We start from the raw sequence: 26,319 nt of genomic DNA on the forward strand, positions 1-26,319 counted from the left end.
CGCCAGGCATATTATGATGGTTGGTGTGCAGTGCGTTTCCGTGGCGGCGATGCCGCCACGGAAAGGCATGCAGTCTTTGCTCTGGGGGCCCCCTGCGGGCCCCCTGAGTGAAGTACAGGTGGGGGGTGCACGTGGGGGGGTACCTGCGGTACCCCCCTTCATTGTCATTTGCAAAGCTGCAGGCACCGCGCCGTGCCTGCCGCTTTGCACATGACAATGTTAAAGTGCATTTTCAGCATTGTGGCGGGCGATGCAGAGAGCACCGCCCGCCACAATGCTGAAAATAGAGGATGTGCCCGCCACTGTGGCGGGCACATCCTAATGGCACCCCCGGGACCCCCGCCCTTATGGCGGGCGGTCCCGATTTACGAAGGTATGACGGGCGGGCAAAGTCCGCCTGTTATCCTAATGGAGCCCCTAGTGTTATGTTTTGAAGTTCTTCCTGAGTTCATCCATATCTGTTCGTGGGTTGTGGCTTAGTCAAGATTGTTAGCTCGGGAAGGGCATTCAATTTCTTCAGGATAATGTCCATGTTCGCTCCAGTTCTTCCTTTTACTGGTGAATCCATGGTTGGTGGATCAGATAATTTTTGACCTGGTTTGTTCTCTCCAACATCATTTGAGTCTTTGCCTCTGGAGTCCGCCATATTGGGACGTAGTTGGCACTAGTGCTTCGAATGGATTCTGGGATCCTGATTTGCTCTGTTTTGTTTCTGTTTATGGCCCTGTTTTGTTTATGGACCAACGTTTTTGGGCTTAGGTTATCCAATGGCAGCCCTTAGACTTTTAACAGAAATTTGTGAGGTCTGTGTTAATTATATGGGTTCACCCATCCGTAATATTGTGGTAGTTGGGACGGTGGTGAGGGTTGGAAAAAGTCGATTGGGTGTTATTGAAGGTGTGCCAGGCTTTAGCTCTTTGTCTACCGCTGTGTTTTCCCCACGGGTCCGCTCCACTACTCCATCCCTCGGAGTCCAAGGATCTACTATCAGTTGACTAATCAAAGTGAAGGATAATGCTGTTTTATTTTATACTGCCTTGGCATTATGCAAACAATGAATACAGCACTGTATTTGCTTGCATGTGCTGTTTTAGCATTTACAAATAAAATAAATTGGCATTTATGGGAAAATGTATGCAATACTATAGTTTTCATATTCACTTATTGCACAAATTTGTATAACTGTGTGAAGATACTGCCTAGGCCTGAGTTTGATTAGAATTCAGCCTTAGGAGACTTTTTTTTTACCCACAAACAATTATTGGTTTATTTATATATGTTTTAATGCATTATATTTAAAACGTGAGATTGGTATTGAAATTATTTTGGAACTAAATTAAATGCAAACCAACAATTGTTGAATTAGTCTTTAGTCAAGTTTTGCTAGACTATGCATTAGTTCTTGATAGGACTTAAATAAGATTGCCTTTTCTGAAATCTCAAACAAAGCAATCATCTTACAGTCATGATTTGCTTACATGTACGTGTAAAAAGCATAGTGCATAGACTTCCGTGAATCAGTGCCAGTTGTGGGCAGCTTTTGGGGATGCCAATATGCCCATGAAAAATATCAAGGGTCATCACCTTTTCTCAGGTCAGTCCATTACTTAGTATCTGAACTCAACCACGGGTCTGCGTGCCACTGTCGGCGACCTACGCAGCCACCATCTTGCTTCCTTTCATGCTCACTCACCACGAGCTCTGGTCTTTCTTGTCAAAGGGCTTGGAGTATGATGCATTCAATCAAGTGTTAGCTAAATTATGAAAACAGCATGACTCCTGTTCATTTTACTAAATTTGATTGCTCTACCAACTTTTATGTAACCCATTAGACATAATTTCATTTCTTAGAATCCATGGCTTGCATATGCTACAATGTGGATTGAAGGGCTTTCCATAAATACATCCTGTCCGTGTACATTGTTATATCTCAGAAAAAGAGAGTATCACATTCTCCTGCTCTTGTGTCATGTGACGAAATGACAATGTGTCTTTGATTCTCGTGCCTGGTGTGTGGTCGAGCTTTTCCCTTGCTCCACCTGGCTAGTTTTGGCATCTCTGTAGTCAAAGTCACTAAGCATGGTGTGATGCAGGTGCAGCAAAGCACTGGATGCAGGAGACAGGTAGCAGAGTGCAAAGGCATGAGGGTTGTCAAACTTGAGGTATGCTTCTTTCACCGCCAAGGTCAGAAAAACACCATTCTTCTGGAAGATTAGGTATGACCAAATTGATATATATCCCTATACAAGATGGTTGCATAGCCAGTATTTGCAGCCTGAAGTCTCCAGTTCAATATGGTGTCAGTCTTTTCCCCTGTGAGAATTCCCTACCTATATCACTTATAAGGGGGTATGGGCTTCAGACAAATATGTTGAATGCCTCTGTTACCTTGATTTTTGGTTGCATTTATTGCCCACCCAGCTTCCTATTTAACTTAAATTTGTGGCACTCTTTCTCTGCCGCAGGATTCCTTTGGAAATCTTTCTTCTGGAAGATCTCATGCTGGACTCTTTCTCAACCCAGATTTCAAGGTGGTTTCGGTGTCCCATTTTTCAGCTTCAACATCACTTCCCTTCCACAATCAGCAATTCTAACTAAAATAAATGGAAACAAAATAAATATTGTCAATGAGATGTTTTCTGCCCTTTGTGACTTTTTCTTCCTGACACCGTCTTGAGGATGCATTTGACACCTTTCATGTGTATATTACTATACAGCCTCACAGCGTCTGCTCTTTGACATTCTGGCTGCACTGTCTGCCACGCCGTGGTAACATCAACGACAATTGGGTCGAAATCTTCCAGGGGAAGATCACTCGCCCTCAGCGCAGGCTGCTCCGGGCTCGGCTGAGCAGGGTAGCGAGAGTACGGGAGGGCTGACCAAGAGGCAAGGCGGACAACGCGCTCCTTCCATACAGGACACTCAACCTCCTCCGGAGAGGATGGGGAGAGGTGGGGCTGCCGGTAATCCAGTCCGGTCTGCCTTAAGGTGGCTGATCTCCTCAGAAGATCAGCAGCGAGACAGGATCTACATAGGCGAGGCTCGCCTGAAACTAGCGGATCAGACCGTTTTGACACTAACCCTGCAACATTACAGTCACCGAAGAATATGCCCAAGCCTGGATCTCCAGAAAAGAAGCAGACAGCTGGGCCCCCCATCCAACGCCAGGAAGAAGGTATGCCGGCACTCTCCCACTCTCTCCCCACCAGCACTAACTAAGGGGAAGGGTAAGGGGGGGCTCTGTCGTTCAAATGTAAGTTTCGAATGTGGTGGTCTTTACAGCAAATGAACATAAAACAACAAATATGGGGGATGTGCTCCCTGTGAATGGGGAGGGCCTGGATCACCTAAAGGGGGGCCAAAGAAGCAGAAGGCCCGGATTTAAGGGCTGCTTTGAACTCGGCTCCACCGAGCTTACCCCCACCTGATGCTTGCAGCTATAACTGTCATGAATTAGAAATCCATGATGTTAATAACCAGCCATCAAGAATCACACTGTTAGGGCTAAACTAGCGGGGGGAGTATTGATGTAAAAATATCGATATGCACAAATATCGAGGTAAAAATATCGCGGGTCAGAAATTTTGACAGATAAAATATAGTGGTCAAGAATATTGATTTTAGGTAGGTAATATTGATTTTTAGAATATCGAAGTGTTTAATATCGTTTGCCAAAATATAATTGTTAAACATATCGATTTTTTTATTAATGTCATGTATTTTAGTATATATTTTATATGTATGTGATGTATGTTTTTTGTATAAGAATTGTTTGTATTTTTACTATGTGTGTTAATATTTTTGTAGTCATTAATTTTTTTTCTTTGACTTTTGCGTTTTTAGTTCCATATCAGGTTGTGGCTTTATAGGGGAATAGGGCGGAAAGTAATTTAATTATATAAAAAGTATAGATCATTTTTAGTTGTTATTAAAAACAAATATTTGAATTTTGCATTTTTAGTTCAGTAGCGGGCTGTGAGTTTATAGTAGAATAGGTTGGGAAGTACCGTATTTTCCGGCGTATAAGACGACCCGGCGTATAAGACGACCCCCTACTTTTCATGAAAAAATTTAGGTTTTGTGCTATATTCGCCGTATAAGACTACCCGTGATTCTAGCCCTCCTCCGTGACATGAAGTGTAAAGAACTGTCCATCCGATCTTAAAAAGAACGCAGTGTCTTGGTGATTCAACAGGAATGTACTGTGGGTAACTGCAGCAAAACATTATGTTGCTGTATTGCCGGCGGGAAAATATCACAGTCCCCTTTCTATGGCCATTAACTGACGCTCCTCTGCTTCCGATGACCGCAAGATTTCTGGCCACATCGGAAGGAGAGAGACGCCAGATCAGGACATGCTGCTGCATCCCCCCACCCTCCCACGAGCAGTGGCAGATAACAGGGCGCCCGAATTTCTCCCCACTGGAGCTGCTGCGCTGCCATCACTAAATGCGCCGACGCGGAGGCTCGAGGCATGCTCACAGGCTCGGTGCCCTGTATCGGAGTGCACAGTCTAAAGACTAGCCGGTACGTGGGGAGCTGTTAGTGTCAATTTAAGGACCTAAAACGTGGTGGGAACTGTGTCTTTCAGATCCACAGCTGTTCATATCTTTTGTATACCGTATTTTCCGGCGACCTGGGTCGTGAAAGCGGAGCGGCACGACTACCATAGCCGGTAAGGACAACAGCAGGCAGGCATAGGCAAGGTTGGTGGAGCGGTAAAATTTGGTTACCGGCGTATAAGATGACCCCCGACTTTCGAGCACATTTTAAAGGGTTAAAAAGTCGTCTTATACGCCGGAAAATACGGTAATTTAATTATATTAAATGCATTGAATATTTTTTATTTATTCATATTTGTTTAGTTGAGATGTTATAGTTTTAAATGTGCAAAGTAATTTGTTATGAATAAAATTAACTAATTTTAATTACTTAATTGACAATTATTGGTAATTGTATAATTAGTTTTAGGTGTGTGTTGTGGTGTTTATAGGTGTAAATGGTGTAAATGGTGGAAAGGGTGGGAAGTAATTTATTTTGAATTGAATTAATAATTTGTTGTTAAATAATTTAAAATAATTAATTAGTAAATAATTATGGTAATTGTATGATTTTATAATTAGTTTTAGGTGTGTTTGTGGTGCTTATAGGTGTAAATGGTGGGAAGGGTGGGAATTAATTTATTTTTAATTGATGAATTAATAATTAGTTGTTAATTGATTTTAAATAAATAATTAGTAAATTAGTAATTAATTATGAGTGTTGTGTAATTAGTTTTAGGTGTGTTTTGTGGTATTTATAGGTGTAAAGGGTGGGAAGGTTGGGAAGTAATTTATTTTTAATTGATGAATTAACAATTAGTTGTTAATTAATTTAAATTAATTAAATAGAAATTAATTATGGTAATTGTATAATTTATTTTTGGTGTGAGTTGTGGATATTATAGTGTTACAGCATGTGTATTTAATGAATGTTTATTTTTTTCTTAATACTAATTTTTTAATTGATTATAATTATGTTAATTATGGAAATAAATGTAAATAAAACTTTTGACGTTTTTTATTGGTGTGGTGTTATAGGGTAGGAAATAAAATAAATAAATGTATGTTTTAAGTAATTTGTTGGTTTGTTAATATTTGCTCCTTTAAAATAATTAATGTTTATAAATGTATTTATTAATTTTTTTATATAATATTTTTAGCTTTTTGTTATACATAACTTATATTATAATATGTGTTCTTTCTATATGTTTAATATATTTCATTGTATATTTTTTTAATATTATTTATTTATTTTTATGTTTTTTTTAATCTTTTCTAGTGTTTAAATGTTATTAGTAATTTTTGTTTCTCTGCTATCCAACACTTTCCCTAATGTTGAACTCACTGGAGTGGGAATAGAATTTTTTTACCCCTCTGCTATCCAGCACTGTCCTTACTGTTGCACTCACTGGAGTAGGAACAGTAATTTTTACCCCTCCGCTATCCAACACTTTCCCTACTGTTGCACTCAGTGGAGTGCGAATAGTAATTTTTACCCCTCCGCTATCCAGCACTTTCCCAATTGTTGCACTCACTGGAGTGGGAATAGTAACTTTCACCCCTCCGCTATCCAACACTTTTCCTACTGTTGCACTCACTGGAGTGGTATTAGTAATTTTTACCCCTCCGCTAATCAGCACTTTCCCTACTGTTGCACTCGCTGGAGTGGGAATAGTAATTTTTACCCTTCCACTATCCAACATTTTCCCTACTGTTGCACTCTCTGGAGTTGGAATAGTAATTTTTACCCCTCGGCTATCCAACATTTTTCCTACTGTTGAACTATTTGGAGTGGGAATAGTAATTTTTGCCCCTTTGCTATCCAACACTTTCCCTACTGTTGCACTCACTGAAGTGGGAATAGTAATTTTTACCTCTTCGCTATCCAACACTTTCCCTACTGTTGCACTCAGTGGAGTGGAAATAGTAATTTTTACCCCTATGCTATCCAACATTTTCCATACTGTTGCACAGTCTGGAGGGCGAATAGTAATTTTAACCCCCAACGCTATCCAACACTTTCCCTACTGTTGCACTGACTGGAGTTGGAATAGTAAATGTAATTATTTTGCTATCCAACTTTTTCCTTACTGTTGCATTTATTTTATTGTGAAATGTAAGTTTGAATTTTTTTGAATAATTTAATGTTTTAATTTGTTTTATTATTGATATATATCTTTTTTATTTTTATATAATTCTAAAGTTTAAAAATTAAAAAAGTTAATAGTTAAATATATGTATATGTGTAAATTATCATGTTTGTGTGTTTATAATTTTATATATTAAGTTTATATGTGATATTTAGGTAAATGTTTATTAAATGTAATGTATTTTGTTAAAAATATTATTAATATTTAATGTATTAAATATATTTCAGATATATTTTTAAATCAATAATTTGTACATCTATGTTTTTTACTTCGATATTTTTGTACTTACCTGTTTAAGTATAGAGAGTCAATATTTTTGCATTCTATATTTTTTCATCTATATTTTTAACATTGATATGTCAGTAAACCAAGTTTGTTGAAGGAAAATCATAATATTTAAATTCATTTAAAGTGCTTAGGCAGTAGCATTTCATGAGATTAAGTGGCCAGGACTTTCTCCTAGTTCTTCATTAAAGCAAATAATAAACCACCACATAACACGTAACATATCATACTACAAATGTTTAAGTTATTTTATATACCCCTTCTGACCAAGAAGAGGACAGTCTAAGGTGAGAGAATGGATGTATCAGAGATAAACATTCTGGCCTCCTGTAATGCTCGCACAAACTGAGACACTATACAAAAGGCATGTCTCTTCCTTTGCTCTAGGTTAAACAAAACATATAATCAAGAGGCTCCTATTAATCTTCTATTAGGAACTAGAGACATCTTGTGTAGTTCTCCTCACCGAATGTTTGACTGATTTTCTCTTAAAGTTACTAAAATATTCTAGCAGTGCAGAAATTACACATTGAAATCTAGATGGCCTTGTTAAGAATACCTTAGATCTTTAGCCTTTCTCTTTTAATTTGCAGCTTTTGTCTATTTTTGGTGAAGGATTACATTCATGCTCTGCATAGAGCCACGAAGTGTAGCAATTTTTTTGCAGCCTCTGAAGTAGGTTTTGATATTCAATGAATGACATAAAGAGGAGCTGTTCATTATGCCAAAGTAGTATCTCCCCTTCTTGGTCTACCATGATATCCAAGTCATCCCGGAGGCAAATAAATATTGGCTGTTTCTGGTGTCACCTAAAGCGAGCCAAGAGGAAGTTGAGGAGGCATAAGTGAGTATTTAATAGGTTTATTAGGCATTCAATGATTTTAGTAATGAAGGGAATACTGTAGGTGGTCATGTAAATTACAGGCAACTCCGGGCCTGTTAGCCAGACACAAAAGGCCCTGAATGTGTGATACTTCTCTATATGTTCTTAAAAACAAAAGCAAATCATACATTGCAATTCTACAGCACTCTTTTAAGCAGTTCTTAATAGTTAAACTATCCCCCCTGTGATGAACAATCATTGGCAAAGCCAATATGGCTGGTAGCTTTTTGTTAGATGAAGTGTTTGGTAATAATTGGACAAATAGTTTATGCCGCCCTTTGAGGCAACCAACATAACATCGTAACCTATAATGATGTGAAACCTGGGAGTAGAGCATTAATAGAGTTAGCCTGTACCCTCAAACAAGAGCGTTACGCAAAAGAGTTAAAGGATGAAGTTCGCATTGTACGGAGCGAACGTAAACGGCATGCTCACCCAAAAAATGTTTAGCAGATACTTTTGACAAAGGGACAGCATTTTTTTTCATTTTTAAGAATTCTTACTTCTGTGCATGCCTTTACTTGGCGAGCAAAAAAAAAGCTTGAAATTCAGTTGCATTTTTTTCATGACACATTAATGTGCAAGGGTAAATAGTGAACAGCACTATGTCTTTGTGACTGCGTAAGTCTCCCAAACAAATAACTTCCTACATAGAAAAGCCATAAACCAGCAATTAAGATCAATCAAATACTTAAATGAACACACACTTGTTTTATTTTAACAAAAAAGACTATGTGAGCGTCTTCTCCAGAATGGTCACTAATTTCATTTCAATTCCCTTTGCAGATTAACATAATTAACGTTTTAGATCAGTAATGACATTCAGAGGGGCCTTCCGTGTCTTTGCGATAGTTCGAATGTCAAGTTGTAATTCCAGTTTTTCATATTTTCAAATGTACAGTTGTCAATAGGAAATTCTCAAATCTAACAATCACGGACCTGTGCTCTGAGCGTCTCTCTTGTACCACATTAGAAAGCTGCGTGGCGGTGAGGTGAGTGATGGCTTGTGGTGAGTAGTAGCTGTGTGGGAGCGATGTGAGTTTTGATTGCATGGCAGTGAGGCGGGGGTGGCTGTGTGAAAGTGAGGTGCGTGATGACTGCAGTACAAAGTGGGGTGAGTGATGTCGGTGTGCCAGTGAGGTGAGTGCTGGGTGTGTGCAGGTAAGGGGAGTAAAGCCTCTGTGGTGGTGAGGTGAGTGAGGGCTGCAAGGCAGGGATGCGAGTGGTGGCTCCGAAGGAGTGAGTGTAGGAGAATTGGGCGTGGTGCAGTTTTTTGTTGTTGCAGTTTTATACTTGATACCAGAGCGCTTTACATGCGCACCAGTTGCATTACAGACGTGCACGGTCATTTTTGTTAGGCACGGGGATGAAGTGATTTGCCCAGATTCACAGGATGCTTCTGCCGATCCCAAGACTCAAACCTGGTTCCCCAGCTTCAAAGTCGGCATCTCTGGTTGTTAAGCCACACCCTCTGTGTGGTGAGTGGGGGTATACGGTGACTACATGGCAGCAGTGGTCGAAGTGGGGGGGAGGGGAAGTAGGGGGACTGTGGGCAGAGAATCAAAGGGTGGAAATAACCTGAGGATTGGATCAGTGGGCGGAGTTAGAGGTGTAGCCAAGATACGCAAAACATCCCAATTTTTTGTATTTGTTTGGCATTTCACTGACCAATTACAGCTTATTATGTTATGTAATTCAACCAATGGATACACATGATTATTTAACGATTAATATGAGTTATAGACATTAAAATAAATTCACAAAGTGGGATATGTTTCTAATCACAGAATGTGCCAAATATGCTTAAAAGTGGAAGCACAAGCCATTTGTTTCCGAGACATGGAGTTTCTGTCGTCAGCAGAATACACAGAGACAATCAATTTTACATGTGTAAATAACTGTATTGTAAATGTTACAGAAGACAAAGGACTGCAAGGTGTAGGAGTCACTGACAATCATACGAGTAGGCAGTATAGTTTAATAGTGATTCATCTGGAGAAACAAAAACTCAAAATGTAAAACTTAATACCATGATTGGGGGTTCTCTTTAATAATCATTATTGATTTCTATAAAAAATAACACTTTTTGCAACATTAGGATAATCAAAGGCTTAGGGACAAAACCATAACGCTCTAGTTTATACCTTGCAGTTTGTATGCAGCTCTTAGATGAAAATTAATAGCTCACTGGTCTTTGTTAGGATTTTAATGTATAAACTGCAAGTAGCAAAAGGATCTCACTGACAAAAGCAGTAACCCACTGACCTATTTACAATATGTGCACTTTGTGATGGGCATGGTACATTTTGTTTGCAGCAGGCACATAAACCCTCTACGCTATCTTTCCATGAGTCAAAACTTCCACTAGACAAAACTCTGATCTCGCTCTAGGAAGAAGTTTATTCACCGGAGTTATCATGACATTTTTATTATTGCCAGAAAGAAGGCAGCCAGTGCTTTTAAAACCATAATATACGACGCCCCCACTCAAAGTCAGTGCACATTGTGGTCACACCGGTCGCACCGCCCTAGAGCCAGCTCTTTTCAGGGGTCCTGTGACCTCAGTGACAGAGTCACTGTTGCTCGAGGGTCTGCTACATCGTAGGCCGGCCCGCAAGACTGGAGGTGAACTTCAGTATGGATTGTGGTGGGCAAGCCTTCAAGGTGAACCCACACTTGCCACTGCTAGGGTCCACCTGCTGGTGCTAAGACACCAGGGGCCTTATTTATGAAGGCCATGCGTCAGTTTTGCGCCGCCGGTGCGTCACTTTTTGTGACGCACCAGCGGTGTAAAAAATGCGCCTCGTTGCGCCATATTTAAAAAGTGACGCATCTAGGTAGATGCGTCACTTTTTAAACCCCTGCGCCACATTATACCTGCGTCAGGTATAATGTATGCAGAGGGGGCGTTCCCCCGCAAAAAGCCTCGTAATAGTGACGCAGTGAAATCTATGGGATTTCACTGCGTCACTTTTAGGACGCTGTTGCGTCAAAATCTTGAGCCTGCCTCACAGCAGGCGTAAGACTGACGCAAGCCCTTTCGCATGGGGCTTTCCCCATGTGAAAGGACGCATTGCTGGAGTTGCGTCACTTTTGTGGCACACTCCAGCAATGCGTCACTTTTGCGCTTACAGATACGTCTGAAATACTGACGTATCTGTAACTCCTTGCGACATGATGCGTCATACATTAAATATGACGCATCAGGAATGTCGTAAGGAGTGCGCAGTGAAAAGTGACGCATCGCTGTTTTCACACAGCGATGCGTCACTTTTCATAAATGAGGCCCCAGGGCTTTTCCAGTATTGCGGGACCTTCTAAGGTCTAGCATGGGAATGTGCTCCCACCACGAGAGTGCTCTGGGAGACTGTTCATGAAGGCTGAACCTGATTCCCCAGTTCTAAATTCAGCAGCTCTTCCCGCAGTGCTACATCCGCCCCCTCACTGAACACCATACTGCCCCACTGAGAGAAATTCATACTGCCTTCAACTACAATCCAATTTGAACTGCTATAAACAACTGGATGCGACTCAATTCAAATTATGCACTAGGCAAGAGCAATATGCTGCCTAAAAGAAAAGGTAACAACACCCTGGAAAAAGCAAACACTCATAGGGAATGAAAGATTAAATAAAGCATGTGAAACGTAAGCAGTAACAACATGGTGAACTTAACTCTTTTACAGTAATTATTCAGAAATCAACGAGTATTTTTGCCTGAAAAGTTAAGGACGTAACTACAGGGCCCAGAAAGGACCCATTTCAATGTCCACCGCTTATATGCTTACAAAATGTAAGCAGTATGGGTGAAAAAGACCACATTTGTCAACACAAAGCCGCCATAAACATTTTGTTTTCCAATCCACCCATCAACCAGGTATTATACCCCCAGGTAGGAGGTACTGGAGGTATTCAATGCGGTTCAAAGAAAGACAAGAAACCAAAAGTAGCGCTTTACTGGCAAACTCTATAAAGTGGCGCTAATGTGTTTGGGTTTGACAACCTGGCCACTTTAAGAACATTCCGTCTTGCTTTATTTAATTATTTATTTTTCATATTTTGAACATTTTATTTCCGGCTGCACTTTGACATAGAAAAATGTCAAAACGCATTTCCAGCAAAAGTGCTTTTCTTTTTTGCATCCATTTCACAGGGGAACAAATGGACGACAGGAAGAAAGACAGGGTGAGAACCATTTCTTGAATCTTGGTTTTCGGTAAGGAGGAGCTAGACAGAAAGATAGGGAATACGAGTAAGAAAGAGAGGGGGGCAGCTGCCAGTGGCAGAGCAGAAGCGGACACCTACCTTGTCTTGTCTGGGCAGGAAGTAAGAGGCAGAGACCTTTTCCTTCTGTGCTCCCCGCCCGTCCCCGAACAGCCACTAATGCCGAGCCTTCTCGGCAGGCCTTGAATATTTCTGACGTCCAGGGACGCATGTTCATAATAAAAAAGTATGGGAACCGTATCTATAGAATTAAATAAGTAGGGGTGCGCCGTGCCCTGCCGATCCGGCCCACTTCGACCACTGCATGGCAGTGAGGACAATAGTGGCTGTGTGTTAGCGAGGTGAGTGGTGGTTGCGTGGCTGTGAGGCGAGTGCTGCGGGGGCGGTGAGGTGATTGGTGCCTGCGTAGCAGTGAAGTGAATGGAAGCTGCATGTCAGTGAGGTGAGTGGCGGCCGGGCAGTGCTCACCTGTGTACTGAGCTTCGCATCTGCTTCGCTGGGGCTGCTGGGCCTTGGTATTCCGCATCCAGGGGTACAGCGTGCCATGCGAACACTGCTTGCCGGGGCCAGAGGAGGCCCTGTAGTGGGAGGCCTCGAGCCCTGCTCTAGCTGTCAGCTCATTGTGTCCGTGCACAATGCCCCCTCTGACGCACGCTGCCCCAAGAGGCTCTCCCCCGGAGCAGGGTTGTGCCTGCGCGTACAGGCAGGCTGGGGGGCTCTGCCGGAAGTACTCCAGCTCGTCTCCACAAGTTCCATAACCACTCTCAAAGTAAACCCCCCTTGCCTCCATCATGCCCTCCATGGCCGGAGCCTCAGGGGCGAGGTGGCCGCAGTTCTGTCGAGAGATCCGCACCGGGGCCTCGTAGTGCAGGACAGGAGTCAGCAGTCACACCGGAGAGGACAGGTGAGGTACCCTCTCCCCGGGCCCTCCTGGGGCGCCCTGCCCATGCCTGCTAGGTAAATACGCGTCACCGTCGAGGCACCTCACGGAGGAAGCAGTCAGATGCTCTGAAGCAACAGGTATTCATTCACTAGTGCCCCCTCCCTCCCACTGAGTTCACAGGGCATCGCACGCATTTAGCGCTTGCTCTGTTTACTTAAGGCTTGGCACTATTTACCGACCTGTGCAGGTCAGAGCAAAGCCTTCTAAACGTTTAGAAAGTGGTTTCGAGGCACATTAATCTAGGAAACGTACTGCTGACCATCATTCACAACCTCAAGCGCACCATTCTGCACTGTGTCCTGTTACAATGCAGTGGCATTAAAGGTCTATTTCTGCAGCGTGTCACTGATGAGACTCAAATATGAAATGGAGGTGAGCTGGCTAGAACGCCCTCGTCCCATTCCTTACTGAGAGAGGTAATTCACCTCTCAGAACATCATCCCTTTACCTTGTTTAACTTTAGATTTAGAGACATGTGCCAAAGCTTCAGTACCACTCTCGAGTTCTCCATCAAATCAGACTTGAAGACAATCAATCACGAGAAATGAAAGTAGAAGGTACAGCCCATGAAACTGCCTTGGGCCAGCGCCCAGGAGGCAGCTAACCCATAATGGGCCCCCTGAGTAGTGCAAGCGAGAGCCCCACTATTACAGACATAAGCTTCTAAAATGACTGAACACCCCCTCCACCCCCTCCGCTAACTGACTGAGTGTAGGGGTTTAGTCCATTTGAAGCCGAACCAAAATTAAACAAAAAGCAAATTACAATGATGACTCTCAGCCCTTGCAATTATGTAAATGGAAAGTGATCTGTGAGTATCTAAGATGTGCAAGGCACTGTCTTCCTTTGAAACTGGATTAAGGAAAATAACAGAAATAGAAAGCTCTTGTTCTATATTCTGCTTAGAGGAAGCTTTTGGAACAAGTTCAGGATCTCGTTTCAGAATTACCCTGGCTGAATACATCCTGAACAAGCATTGGCATAGCCAATAGGTCTCGCTTTTGGTATGTAACTGTTACCACGGATTTTTTACCACGCATACCATTACCACGCATACTTTTACAACGCAGGTCATTTTACAACGATTACCTTTACAACGCATTACACTACAACGCACATACTATTACAACGCATACCATTACAACGTAAGTATAATTATAGGTAAGTTTATCCTTTTTTTAAAACATTTATTAGTGGTATTTGGTTATGGGGTACAGGGGTATTTTTAGGTTTAGGGCTGGGTTTGGGTTTTGGGGTACAGGGGTATTTTTTAGGTTTTAGGGCTGGGTTTGGGTTTTGGGGTACAGGGGTATTTTTAGGTGTTAGGGCTGGGTTTGGGTTTTGAGGTACAGGGGTATTTTTAGGTTTTAGGGCTGGGTTTGGGTTTTGGGGTACAGGGGTTGGGTTTGGGTTTTGAGGTACAGGGGTATTTTTAGGTTTTAGGGCTGGGTTTGGGTTTTGGGGTACAGGGATATTTTTAGGTTTTAGGGCTGGGTTTGGGTTTTGGGGTACAGGGGTATTTTTAGGTTTTAGGGCTGGGTTTGGGTTTTGAGGTAAAGGGGTATTTTTAGGTTTTAGGGCTGGGTTTGGGTTTTGGGGTACAGGGGTATTTTTAGGTTTTAGGGCTGGGTTTGGGTTTTGAGGTACAGGGGTATTTTTAGGTTTTAGGGCTGGGTTTGGGTTTTGGGGTACAGGGGTATTTTTAGGTTTTAGGGCTGGGTTTGGGTTTTGGGGTACAGGGGTATTTTTAGGTTTTAGGGCTGGGTTTGGGTTTTGAGGTACAGGGGTATTTTTTGGTTTTAGGGCTGGGTTTGGGTTTTGGGGTACAGGGGTATTTTTAGGTTTTAGGGCTGGGTTTGGGTTTTGGGGTACAGGGGTATTTTTAGGTTTTAGGGCTGGGTTTGGGTTTTGGGGTACAGGGGTATTTTTAGGTTTTAGGGCTGGGTTTGGGTTTTGAGGTACAGGGGTATTTTTAGGTTTTAGGGCTGGGTTTGGGTTTTGGGGTACAGGGGTATTTTTAGGTTTTAGGGCTGGGTTTGGGTTTTGAGGTACAGGGGTATTTTTAGGTTTTAGGGCTGGGTTTGGGTTTTGGGGTACAGGGGTATTTTTAGGTTTTAGGGCTGGGTTTGGGTTTTGAGGTACAGGGGTATTTTTAGGTTTTAGGGCTGGGTTTGGGTTTTGGGGTACAGGGGTATTTTTAGGTTTTAGGGCTGGGTTTGGGTTTTGGGGTACAGGGGTATTTTTAGGTTTTAGGGTTGGGATTGTGTTTTGGGGTACAGGGGTATTTTTAACATATATTTACAAAGAATAAAATTAAAATTAATGTTATTAATAATATTATTCAATAATGAAATAATAAATAATTAAATTAAATAATACAAAAATAATTATTTACATTATATATTAATATTATATACTTACCTATACTTACGTTGTAATGGTATGCGTTGTAATAGTATCTGCGTTGTAGTGTATTGCGTTGTAAAGGTTTCCGTTGTAAAATGACCTGCGTTGTAAAAAATGCGTGGTAATGGTATGCGTGCTAAAAGTACGCGTGGTAACATCATATATCCCTCGCTTTTGGAACCTTCTAATTATTTAGTTATGCAGCACAATATCCATGGTGCAACCACATCAACTGTTGCATGGCTAAACACTTATAAGGTCCCAAAGGCGAGACCTATTGGCAATGCCAATGTTTGGTGTGGTTGTGTGTGTGGTTGCGTGTGTGGTTGTGTGTGTGGATGTGTGTGTGGGTGTGGCTGTGTGTGTGGTTGTGGGTGTGGGTGTGGTTGTGGGTGCAGGTGTAGCTGTGAGTGTGTGTGGATGTGTGGTTGGGTGTGGTTGGGTGTGGTTGTGGTTGTGTGGTTGTTGTGTGTGTGGTTGTGGGTGTGGTTGTGTGTGGTTGTGTATTTGTGGTTGTGTGTGTGTGTGTAGTTGTATGTGTGGTTGTATGTGTGGTTGTGTGTGTGTGGTTGTGTGTGTGTGGTTTTGTGTGTGTCTGTGGTTGTGTGGTTGTGTGTGGTTGTGTGTGTGGTTGTGTGTATGGTTGTGGTTGTGTGTGTGACAGTAATACTAAAAGCATCTCAAAATAAAGGAACACAAACATCAAGTTTGTGGAAAGAGAAATCATGTTGTAAGTCAAACGGGCGCAGCAAAGCATTAACACAGCAACATGTTCTTTGATGTTTGATGTTTGATGTTCTTTAAAAACTCCGGTTTGATGTTCTAAAAGATCTCCGCCAAAGAGCCCCTCTTCGAGGTGAGCCTGTTGGGCATTGCACCGCCTGCCCAACGAGGAGCATTGCCTATGAAGAAGCATGACACTCGCAAGGGTGTGTGAGGCCATTACATCCAACAAATTGGATACCCAGGGTAGCCCTCCACTGAGCACTACCCCTGCCCTTCCCATGACCACTTCCTCTTCCTCTTCTTCTTTTGTACTCTAGGAACAGCCTAGTCGCGTTTGTCAGTAGCATTTTTTGAGTCCTCACTAAAAGTCTCGCCAGATCAGTGCATGCGCTGGGTCAGGTGAGACCTAAAAAGGGAGAACAGTAAGTAAGGGATATAGTTCTCCCAGACAGGTCCAAAGGAATGAGAACAATTCCATAATCGGACATGAAACACCACTGCCCTGAGTGGGAAGATTGGAGATTCTAGGCACAAGAAAGCTAGATGACAAGAAGGAACAAAACGTCAAGAGGGGAGACAAAGATTTAACCTTAGGGCCAATATGCTTTGGATGCCAGAAGGTTATTGGGGCTTACCAAAACAGAAGTACGTTTCTACTAGAAATGCCTTTTTAACCTTAGAGGTACTGCTGGAAGCAGACCTACACCAAGGGTGATGTTCACCATCCCTCATGAATGCATCTGAAGTCTGACATAAATAATGTAACACCCAATGAAGAGAATTCTCCTCAACGCATTTCAAAGCCACACGTTTGGCCTTCATGCCAGTAGCCACCAATACTCATGTCACGATTTATGGCAAAGTTGATTGAAACTAGGACCCAGTGTTTCACTGTACCAGCTGATGTGATAGAAAATACAACCTTCCTTCAACCATAAACAGGATTGCTTATCTCTCCATTAGGAACTGAAAATGCAAGGATTGATTGTGTAGAACAGTTGAACAGCAGAGGGAGCGGCGCCATTTGAGATTTAACGCCTCATTCCGTCACTCAAATGATGGATTCAGCAAAATAAGGTTCACTGAAGATGAAACTATAAGTAGGGGAGGCACAACCATCAAGAGATTGGGGGAAATTCTAACATATATCTGTGTCAGTTTGTTCACTTCTACCAAACAGAAGTATGATGCAATTCCGCACAAGGGGCTGAATGGACAGGGTGCTTACACTTCAGAATGCAGAGGTGTTTACCCGCTTTAGTGCTTACCCCACTCGCTTGCCAAAGCTGAGGGAATGTGAAGCAGCTCACCCAAGCTACAGCCAGGATACTGTCCAAGTGCATCAATAACTGCAGTGGGTCAAGGGAATTCAGGACCAAGACGCTGTAAAGAACAGACCTGGACCAGAACCTTTTGACCAAACCAACTTCTAGTACTTTTTAAAGAATATACACTGAATACTGTGAAAAAATGAGATCTCTGGCCAACCTGATTGGTAGTTGTTTGTTTTAGATGTCAAACTCAACACAAAGGGGCCCCGATATAAAGGATGGGGGATTAGCTAAGACCTGTAACAGATGGTGTCGTGCCACGGCCAGGGCGACTGAGTCCGGGATCTGGGGATCACGGTTCGATCCCTGGCACTGGCAGCAGATTAGCCCAGCACCATGTGACTCTGGGCAGTAGCTTGCTTAATTTTCCTGATGCTCCCCAGCGCCTAGGGTCCCTTATGGGTGATTGTTTGCGTTTTACAAATGTTGATTATTATTACTATTTTAACCACCGGTAGCATGTATGTGAGGTGTTGCTCTCCTCCCCTCCCTACTCCGCCACAGGTAAGTCACTGGACTATCTCAGGAGCTCACACCTGAAACTCGAACTACATAACATGTTTATTCACTTCTCCTTATTGTAGACAATATTTAGCGCAACACAGTTGTTTTTCCCACTAATGATAATTTAAGGAATGCTACTTTCCTTTTGGCCAGCTGTAAGAACCTGAAAATATTTGGATACATTGAAATATTTGCCATGTCCGAAAAAAGTGGTAGGTATCTGCCATCCATGGAGATAGGAAATACATAAAATCTGTCCATTTCGATACCCTATCCGAGAAGGGGAGGAATACAATTTCTCCCCTCTGGGATAGGGTATCGAAATTACTTTATTTTATTGGATATTTGCACAGCACTGTGTGCCACCTTAAAGTCAGCTTGCACTTCATGCCACCATAAGGCCAACTTGGAGAGGAAGAGGGAGCATTGCATTTTGGGACAGCCATTGTAAGTATCTGAGCAGTAGGGAGGAAGTATGCAATGGGGCAGCAAGAAAGTGCTGTGTTTCTAGCAGAGAGAACAAGAAAAAAGAGATCGAAGGATTCACCACAAGAAGAATCAAGTCCCCTGAAGGAGGTTGAGTATTCTGGAGACAAGTGCTTTCAGGGAAAGGAGACAATTGCATTTGCATTCTTGTTTTATTAAAAAAGCGAAGCTCCCTGTCTCCAGAAATGGGTCACCCTCAATTGATAAGGTTCTGTAAGGAAAGTTTAATTCAATGTAGTTGAATACATTATGGTAAATCTACAGTAAGATTGATATGCAGTCAAATGGGGAGATTTTGTGACAGGCTGGTGTATCCTAAAGGTCTTTTGGGAGGGAACGGCTACACCTGAAATGTTGGCAAAGCTGGGGAAGAATCAGTAACATGTGACCTGTTGCCTCACATGTGATTAACTTGTACCAAATGTATTGTACTTTTAAAGGCGCAGGCCTCTGTAAAATAATTCCAGTATATTTTAGTCTATCGCTTGCAATCATGACCCTCCACTCTTGAAATGTTTTTCTGCTGTTGTGAGGAAGAGCAGTTTGCACTATTCCCCTAGCATCTGAAGCACTTTAATGAAAATAAAGTTCATAAATACATGTTACGTTTTACTCCAGAGCCAGAGGGTCTTCCTCCCTCGGGCCTACCTTAGGGGTGCGTCTGTTGACCTCTCTTCCATTTCAGATGACTCTTTCTGCTTCACGTGAATGGGATCCGGTAGGTTACCCCTTCTCCCTATCAGCTGGTGGCAAATATTGATTCTTGGTGTTTGCCTAGTATCTAGCAAGGTGCCCTCCCAGGGCTGGCTCCATCCTTTACCTGCAACGCAGAGAGAAGGGGTAGGGTTTCCCAGAGCCAGATAACATTTATCCCAGACAAGGCAATTCATGTTAATATGGAATACTGCTCTGGTTGGATTGGCTCACTCTGCGTAATGTGACCTTTGACTACTCAAGCTGTGTAGTAAGACTGTAGAGTAAACATTCTAACTAGAGCTAAAGGCAGAGAGGAGAAAGACAATTGAAACGTTATTGTTTTTTTAGCGGCATAGTGCATAAAATACTATTAAACAATGCTCATTGTAAACATCACTTTCAACACAATTCAATTCATGTGACCATTGGAAAATATGTGAATTCCACCAAGCTTTTTGTCCCCCCCTGCCTCCACCTCCCACTATTGTCATCATTTAGTTTTTCTTGGCATTACGGCTCTGGGCAATATGCAACTGCTAATCGGTGCTAAACTGCTTCTGCTCTCTCCTTCAAGCATGGTGCAATTGGCATATACCTGATTGAAACATTTAATTCACTTGTGCATCCCTAGTAAATGGCACTACATGAACCCAGGGCCTGTAAACAAAATGCTACAAGTAGGCGTCCAGCACTCATTGTGGCACCAAGTGAATTAGCCTTTTAAAATATGTATCAGGTCTGCCACTGTAGCCTGTGGGGCAGTCTTTAAAAATAAACTATTTGCCATCCCTAAACTTTCCTTATTAAAATACATATATGTCAACCCTAAGGTATCAAAAAACAACAGGAGAGTAAGGGTATGGATATTCACTCTTACACCCCTTACCTTACTATCAATAAACAACAGAAGAGTGAAGAAATAACAAACAACCTCAAAATAATATATGAGGTGGAAGGAAAAACAGAGGGATGAGACAATACAAGATAATTTAAGAACCCTCACTCACCAACCTAGTGGTGACATGCTTCATCACTGGGTTCCCACTGGAAAGACCTAGTGTCTTTCCAGTGTGCTTCAACGCCTGTTTACAGCAGAGCTGGTTCTTGTGTGTGTTGAGGGTGTATTCCGGCCAAATTAAGCTAGGTGAGTGCAAAAAAGTGAAAAATAATTAATTAAAAAGTGCAAATTCGTGACTTTTAACTACTTTATTAATAGTCCGGTTTGCACTGGTTAAAAACAGATATAAATGGACCCATAGGGTTGGTCTCAGTTATTAAAGACCCCTAGTCCATAGTGAAAAAGATTGGTCGACATGTTTCTGATTTTTTGGAGCCCAAGTCGCTCAGCTTTCATCAGGACCATATAATGTGATCCTCCGGTGGTGTACACGCCCTAAGGTGCACCCTGCCGTGAGGAATTCGTGTGAAAAGAAAAATAATGTTTTTTTATTTTTATTTAGTATATATTATACTTACGGCTGTAAGCCGTTCAAGACCACTACAGCAATTTTGCTGGAGTCAGGTACCTGTAGGGAGAAATGTTTCCATAGTTAGAATGAAGCAATCTCAACTAATATGGTGCAGTACCAATTAATACCACTCAATCCCATCACCCAGACGAAAAAACCTATGTGGTGAATTAATCAATGGGGTAGCTAATCAGTGTTCCCAATGTCGCGATTGACATAAGCTAACATCACAACCTGTTCGGCATTCTGTGAATCAGTGAATTATGTACTGCCTCCAAATTCCTGTGGCTCAACATAACATCCAACTGTTATCAAGAATAACAACGTGGAAATATTTAAATAGAAAACAACAAGCTAGCAATGCACTTTAAGTGATATTTGCGTAAAAAAGGGGCCTCAAAAAGGCTCCGTAGGCAAGGACTGGATCAAACAATGGGAAGACAGGGAGGTCTCTGTCTAAACTCACAGGAGGAACGTCAGTGCATGTCCTCATGGGCGAACGCGGTGAGGGGTTATCTTCATGCCGCATATCTATACAAAGACAGCCAAAGGGACAACTCACTTAAAGTAAAATATTCACGTCTCAGTGCAAGAATCAAACTAGCAGTGAAACGCTAGGTCATAGATTCTCGTTTGTAGGTCGGTACTTACATTTTTTCAGGCGACTCCCCGCCGAATACCTATTCGAACACCACCGCGGCCCGGTATAAACGCTGAGAAGATGGCGCTGCTTGTATTCGTACTTCCTAACAATAGCACGTGACCGCGTCATGTGATCGTGTGGATCGTGATATCGTCCCAAGATGTTAAAGGGGACGTACTATTATTGTTCCGACTCGGTGTGTTAAAAAGTCGGAAGGTGGGTTAATTCAGCGAGTATTACAAGTATTCATAGGGTCTTCGTACTCGTTTAGTTTGTCGTTGGTAAATGCCATAATACCCGAACACTATTCCACGCAGTTACGTGTGCAACTTAGGTTTTTCTCTTATGTGACAGAGAGATTTGCTTCAATTGCGTGTGAAATTAACAAAGAACGCTGCATGGAAAAGGGGGGGGGCCCACCTAAAAAAACACACAATGCTGGCATTGACTATATCTATGACAAGATGCATCTAAACTCATCCAACAAATTAATTAGATGACAGTCTTATTATTATCGGGATTATTTGAAAGACGCAACTCATTTGTAAAGTGGATGTTGTATCTCACTAAAGAAGCCTAATCCAAAGCCAAAGAAATATCAGAAATTACTCAAGGGGAACAAATACCTACAAACGGAAGTTTTTTTAGAATACGTCTGTATGTTGGTTTAGAACCCCTGTAACAACGTTATGTTTCATAATGGAGGGGCTATCAGGGAAGTCCTGCGATTCACTTAAAGGTAAAATGATCCTACCCAATGTGAAGATATACCCAATGTAAGGCCCAAAATATTTTAATGAGTGGTAATTAAAGCTGTATTAACGTCGTAGTACCGATTCCCAGGCGATATCATCGTTAAGGCCTGTGCGATGGCTGGATAGACGATGAATCCATCGCTGCTCCTTCTCAAAAAGAGTCTTCTCATCACCGGATATTTGTTCCACGATGGTCCAACGCATGTCGTTCGGCGTATGATTTTTTTCAATTAAATGATTTCCACGACTTACTGGCTTCTACTGCACCCACGCCGCTGTCCTCATTAGAGAATCAGGCGGGAAAACTCGATGAATGGCTGCGTCAGGCTAGCGACAAAGCTGCCCCCCTCAAAAGAATTAAAGCTATGCGCCCCCACGACGCTCAACGTTGGTTTACGGACCAACTTAAAGCGGACAAACTCGCCCTGCGGCAAACTGAACGCCGCTGGTGTCGCCATTACGATCCTCAGCTCAAACTTGTTTACATTGAGACCTTAAAATCTTACAAACAATCTATCTTGGCAGCCAAGACAGCATATTTTTCACAAAAAATCTTGAATTCAAATAACAAAACGAAAGATATCTTCTCAATTGTAAATGAGCTCTCCCTACTAGATAGAGTCACCCCCCAACCTCAGCCGACCCAAATCCTCTGTGATTCGCTCAATTCTTATTTCATAGAAAAAATCACAACAATAAAAAATAATATCCCAACCCCGGCATCTCCTACTTCTCCTCCTCTCCCCCCTACAAACACTAGCATCTTGACTGAATTCCCACCTATATCTCTACAAGAGTTTGCCTCCCTCCTTTATAAAGTCAGCTAGGGATCCCCCAATGATTGCTGTCCCCCGCAGGTCCTGAAAGGAGCCTTTCTTGCATGCCCAGGCCCCCCTCTAGCATTACTTAACAACTCCCTTGCTACCGGGGAGGTCCCATCTTCTTTCAAGCAAGCTGCAGTCTTACCAATCTTAAAGAAACCCAATGCAGACCCTACAATACTTAGTAACTACAGACCCATTTCCCTCCTCCCCTACCTAGGAAAGATCTTGGAGACCTACGTTACCTGCTGTTTGAGCTCCTTCATAGAGAAATCATATTTACTAGACCCTCAACAAGCGGGATTCAGACCCCTCCACTCCACCGAGGCGGTCATAGTAGCAGTCATGGACACCCTCAGGAAAGGCGCTGACAAAAACACCTCTCAAGCCCTTGTCCTATTAGATCTCTCGGCGGCATTTGACACGGTCGATCACACCATCTTGATCGACCGTGTCCACAACGCCGGCATTCAGGGAGTGGCCCTTGACTGGCTCAGATCTTTCCTTCACCAGCGTTCACAGTCCGTCCACCTCTCCACTTTTTCTGCACCCTACACTTCCCTTCCCTGCGGTGTCCCACATGGCTCTGCACTATCCCCTCTCCTTTTTAATTTGTATCTCCAACCACTTTTAGCCTCCCTCCATAACTCCCCGGTCACAATCTTTAATTACGCGGACGACCTTCAGTTAATTTTTCCCATAGACTCCCTCCCTTCCTCCCGTATCAACTTCCAGTCCACCATGCTGACCATCGCGGAGTGGATGTACCACAGCCACTTAAAGCTGAACCCTACCAAAACTGAGCTCGTCTTGGTAGGCGGCCCCAATCACCCATGGAATGCCACCTTCTGGCCTACATCTCTGGGGACTGCACCCACTCCTGTGAGCTCAGTCAAAAGCCTGGGGGTGATCATCTCCGAAGATCTATCAATGAGACCACATATCAACGCGGTTACCTCTGCCTGTTTCTTCCACCTCAGGCGGATCCGCAAGATCAGCAGGTTTCTTACCAAAGAGGCCCTGACCCAAGTTGTCATCGCGCTCATCACCTCCAGGCTCGACTATGCCAACATTCTGTACGCAGGAATTCCTGCATGCCACCTCCACCGACTTCAGCTGGTGCAGAATCAGGCTGCTCGCCTGATTTTCCGCCAGCCCAAACACCAGCACGTCACTCCCCTCCTCCGCAGTCTGCATTGGCTCCCTGTTTCTAAACGCTGCACTTTCAAATTGGCTTGCACTACCTTTAAGGCCCTTTCGGACGCAGCTCCTAGGTTCATCTCTTCGACCTTGTCCCGTCACATCCCTTCCAGAGCTCTTCGCTCAGCATCACTAAACCTCCTCGAGGTCCCCAGATTTAAAAGAAAAAAGCACGGTGGCCTGAGCTTTTCTGTCCTGGCCCCCTCCACCTGGAACTCCCTACCTTCCTCTCTCCGTCTCTGCCCAAAGTACGACTGTTTCCGTACACTTTTAAAAACCCTGCTCTTTCAAGCTGCTTATGATTAACCCCTCACTCTGGATCAACGCTATATGTCAATGAGCGCCAAGAAACCGATGGTGATAGTGCGCGTTATAAATAATTTTAATAGAATAATAATAGAATAGTCAGCTTGGTAGCATTCCTTTTACATCGAATGCTACTTCGATGTTCACAAATCCTGAGCTTGACACGTCTTGTGGTCATACCAACGTAATTCAGACCGCAGGAACAGGTGATCAAGTACACTGAGTTGCTAGTATTACAGTTGGTATGACTCCGTTGTTCCCATTGTTTTCCAGGTTCCAAGCTCAGGAATTTGGTGTGGGTGTTTAAATGGCAAATGCTGCAATCGCCACATGGAAAATGTCCCATCACCGGTGGCAGTCCCCAGGTGGATAAGACTGTGGGATCCTGGCTTATCTGCTTCTTCACTGGGCGAGTATGGACTAGAGAGTCTTTTAAACTAGTCGCTCTCTTGTAGGAAAAGAGAGGCTTCTCCCAGGTCAGTTGGTTGCTCGTCACAATCTTCCAGTTCTTTTGGATGCTACGACTCACCACGTTAGACAGGCTGTTATACGTGGTCACGCAGGTCAAAGGAACCTCCTCTTGGGTGTTTTTAGGGTATGTCTCCAGAAGGGCATCTCTGTTCTGATTGAGTGCCCTCTTCCGACTTTTTTGGAGTATTCTCCTTGGGTAGCCACGCTCCTCCAACTTTGTCGTCAGGTCATCTGCTTGTTTTTTAAAATTATTCAGCTCGCTGCAGTTGCGCCTTATGCGGAGATATTGTCCGTAGGGGAGATTCTCCCTTAACGGACGGGGATGAAAGCTGCTGAACAACAACAGGTTGTTTTTCGATGTTGGTTTATAGTACGTTTGAGTGTGCAGAAGATTTTCCTTTTTATCAATAGTGATATCCAGGAAGGTGATACTTTCTTTGGCATATTCATTTGTGAACCTCAAATGAGGATCACAAGTATTCAACCAATTGAAGAAAGGAAGTAGGGATGCTTCATCTCCTTTCCATAGCAACAAAATATCGTCGATGTAGCGTTGCCACAGGACGATGTTGGTAGAAAATGGGTTGGTGGGGGCTAGGATGGGTTTTTTTTCGAAGCTGTAAACGTACAATCCCGCTACCGAAGGGGCAAAAGTGCTGCCAATGGAAGTCCCTGTTATTTGAAGGACTATTTGGTTCTCATACTCGAAATAATTCCTTTTCAGGGCTAGCGCTGCACAGTCTCCCACAAAACCTCTCGGTACTGTAAAATCCCAGGGAGCCCGGTCGAGAGCATCAGCCACTACCTTGATGGTGTCATCCTGCGGTATGCAGGTATAAAGGCTCTCGATGTCCAGGGTGACTAGGAGTATGGGTTCCTCAGGTATCTCAATGGTTTTAAGCATGGCTAGAAGGCTTTTGGTGTCCTTAATGTAGGTCTCAGTCGATTGTATCAGTGGCTTCAGAGAGAAATCGCAATATTGAGAAAGGGGTTCCAATAATGAACCGATCCCAGTGACGATTGGGCGCCCAGGTGGAGGCAAGATGTTCTTGTGGGTTTTCGGCAGAGTATAGAAATATGGTACTCTGCCAGCTAATGAAGTCAGGAAATTGGCTTCTCGTTTCGATAGCCACCCATCTGATTCTGCTGTGGAAACCAGTTCTAAAATCTCATCACGGAGACTTTCGGTGGGATCCACTCTCAGAATAGTGTAGATGGTAGTGTTATTCAATAACCGTCTACATTCAGTATCATAAGCTTGTTTATCCTGCACCACTATGCCTCCGCCCTTATCGGCACTTTTAATCACAATAGTATTGTATTTCTTCAGTGATTGTATTGCCTGATATTCCACTGCTCTCAATTTTTTGAAGACAGGTGGGCAGGAAAGTGATTCAACCTCATGTAAAACAGCCTGTTCAAAAGCTAGAACTTCAGGTGGTACAAGATGAGTCGGAGGGGTGAAGTTGGATTTTAAGT

General features: G+C 42.9%; 1 protein-coding gene across 1 annotated transcript in view; it reads right to left on the bottom strand.

The window, feature by feature from the left end:
• Positions 1-13,122, bottom strand: part of LOC147728856 (pancreas/duodenum homeobox protein 1-like) — a 34,385-nt gene extending 21,263 nt beyond the window's left edge. The window contains exon 1 of the mRNA XM_086963353.1: positions 12,552-13,122. Coding sequence (XP_086819479.1) covers positions 12,552-12,885 — 334 coding nt within the window. The 5' untranslated portion in view covers positions 12,886-13,122. The remainder of the gene's footprint in view (positions 1-12,551) is intronic.
• Positions 13,123-26,319: the final 13,197 nt, after the last annotated feature.

The sequence above is a fragment of the Lissotriton vulgaris genome, chromosome 3_1, assembly GCF_964263255.1.
Source record: "Lissotriton vulgaris chromosome 3_1, aLisVul1.2, whole genome shotgun sequence".
Taxonomy (NCBI): Eukaryota; Metazoa; Chordata; class Amphibia; order Caudata; family Salamandridae; genus Lissotriton; species Lissotriton vulgaris.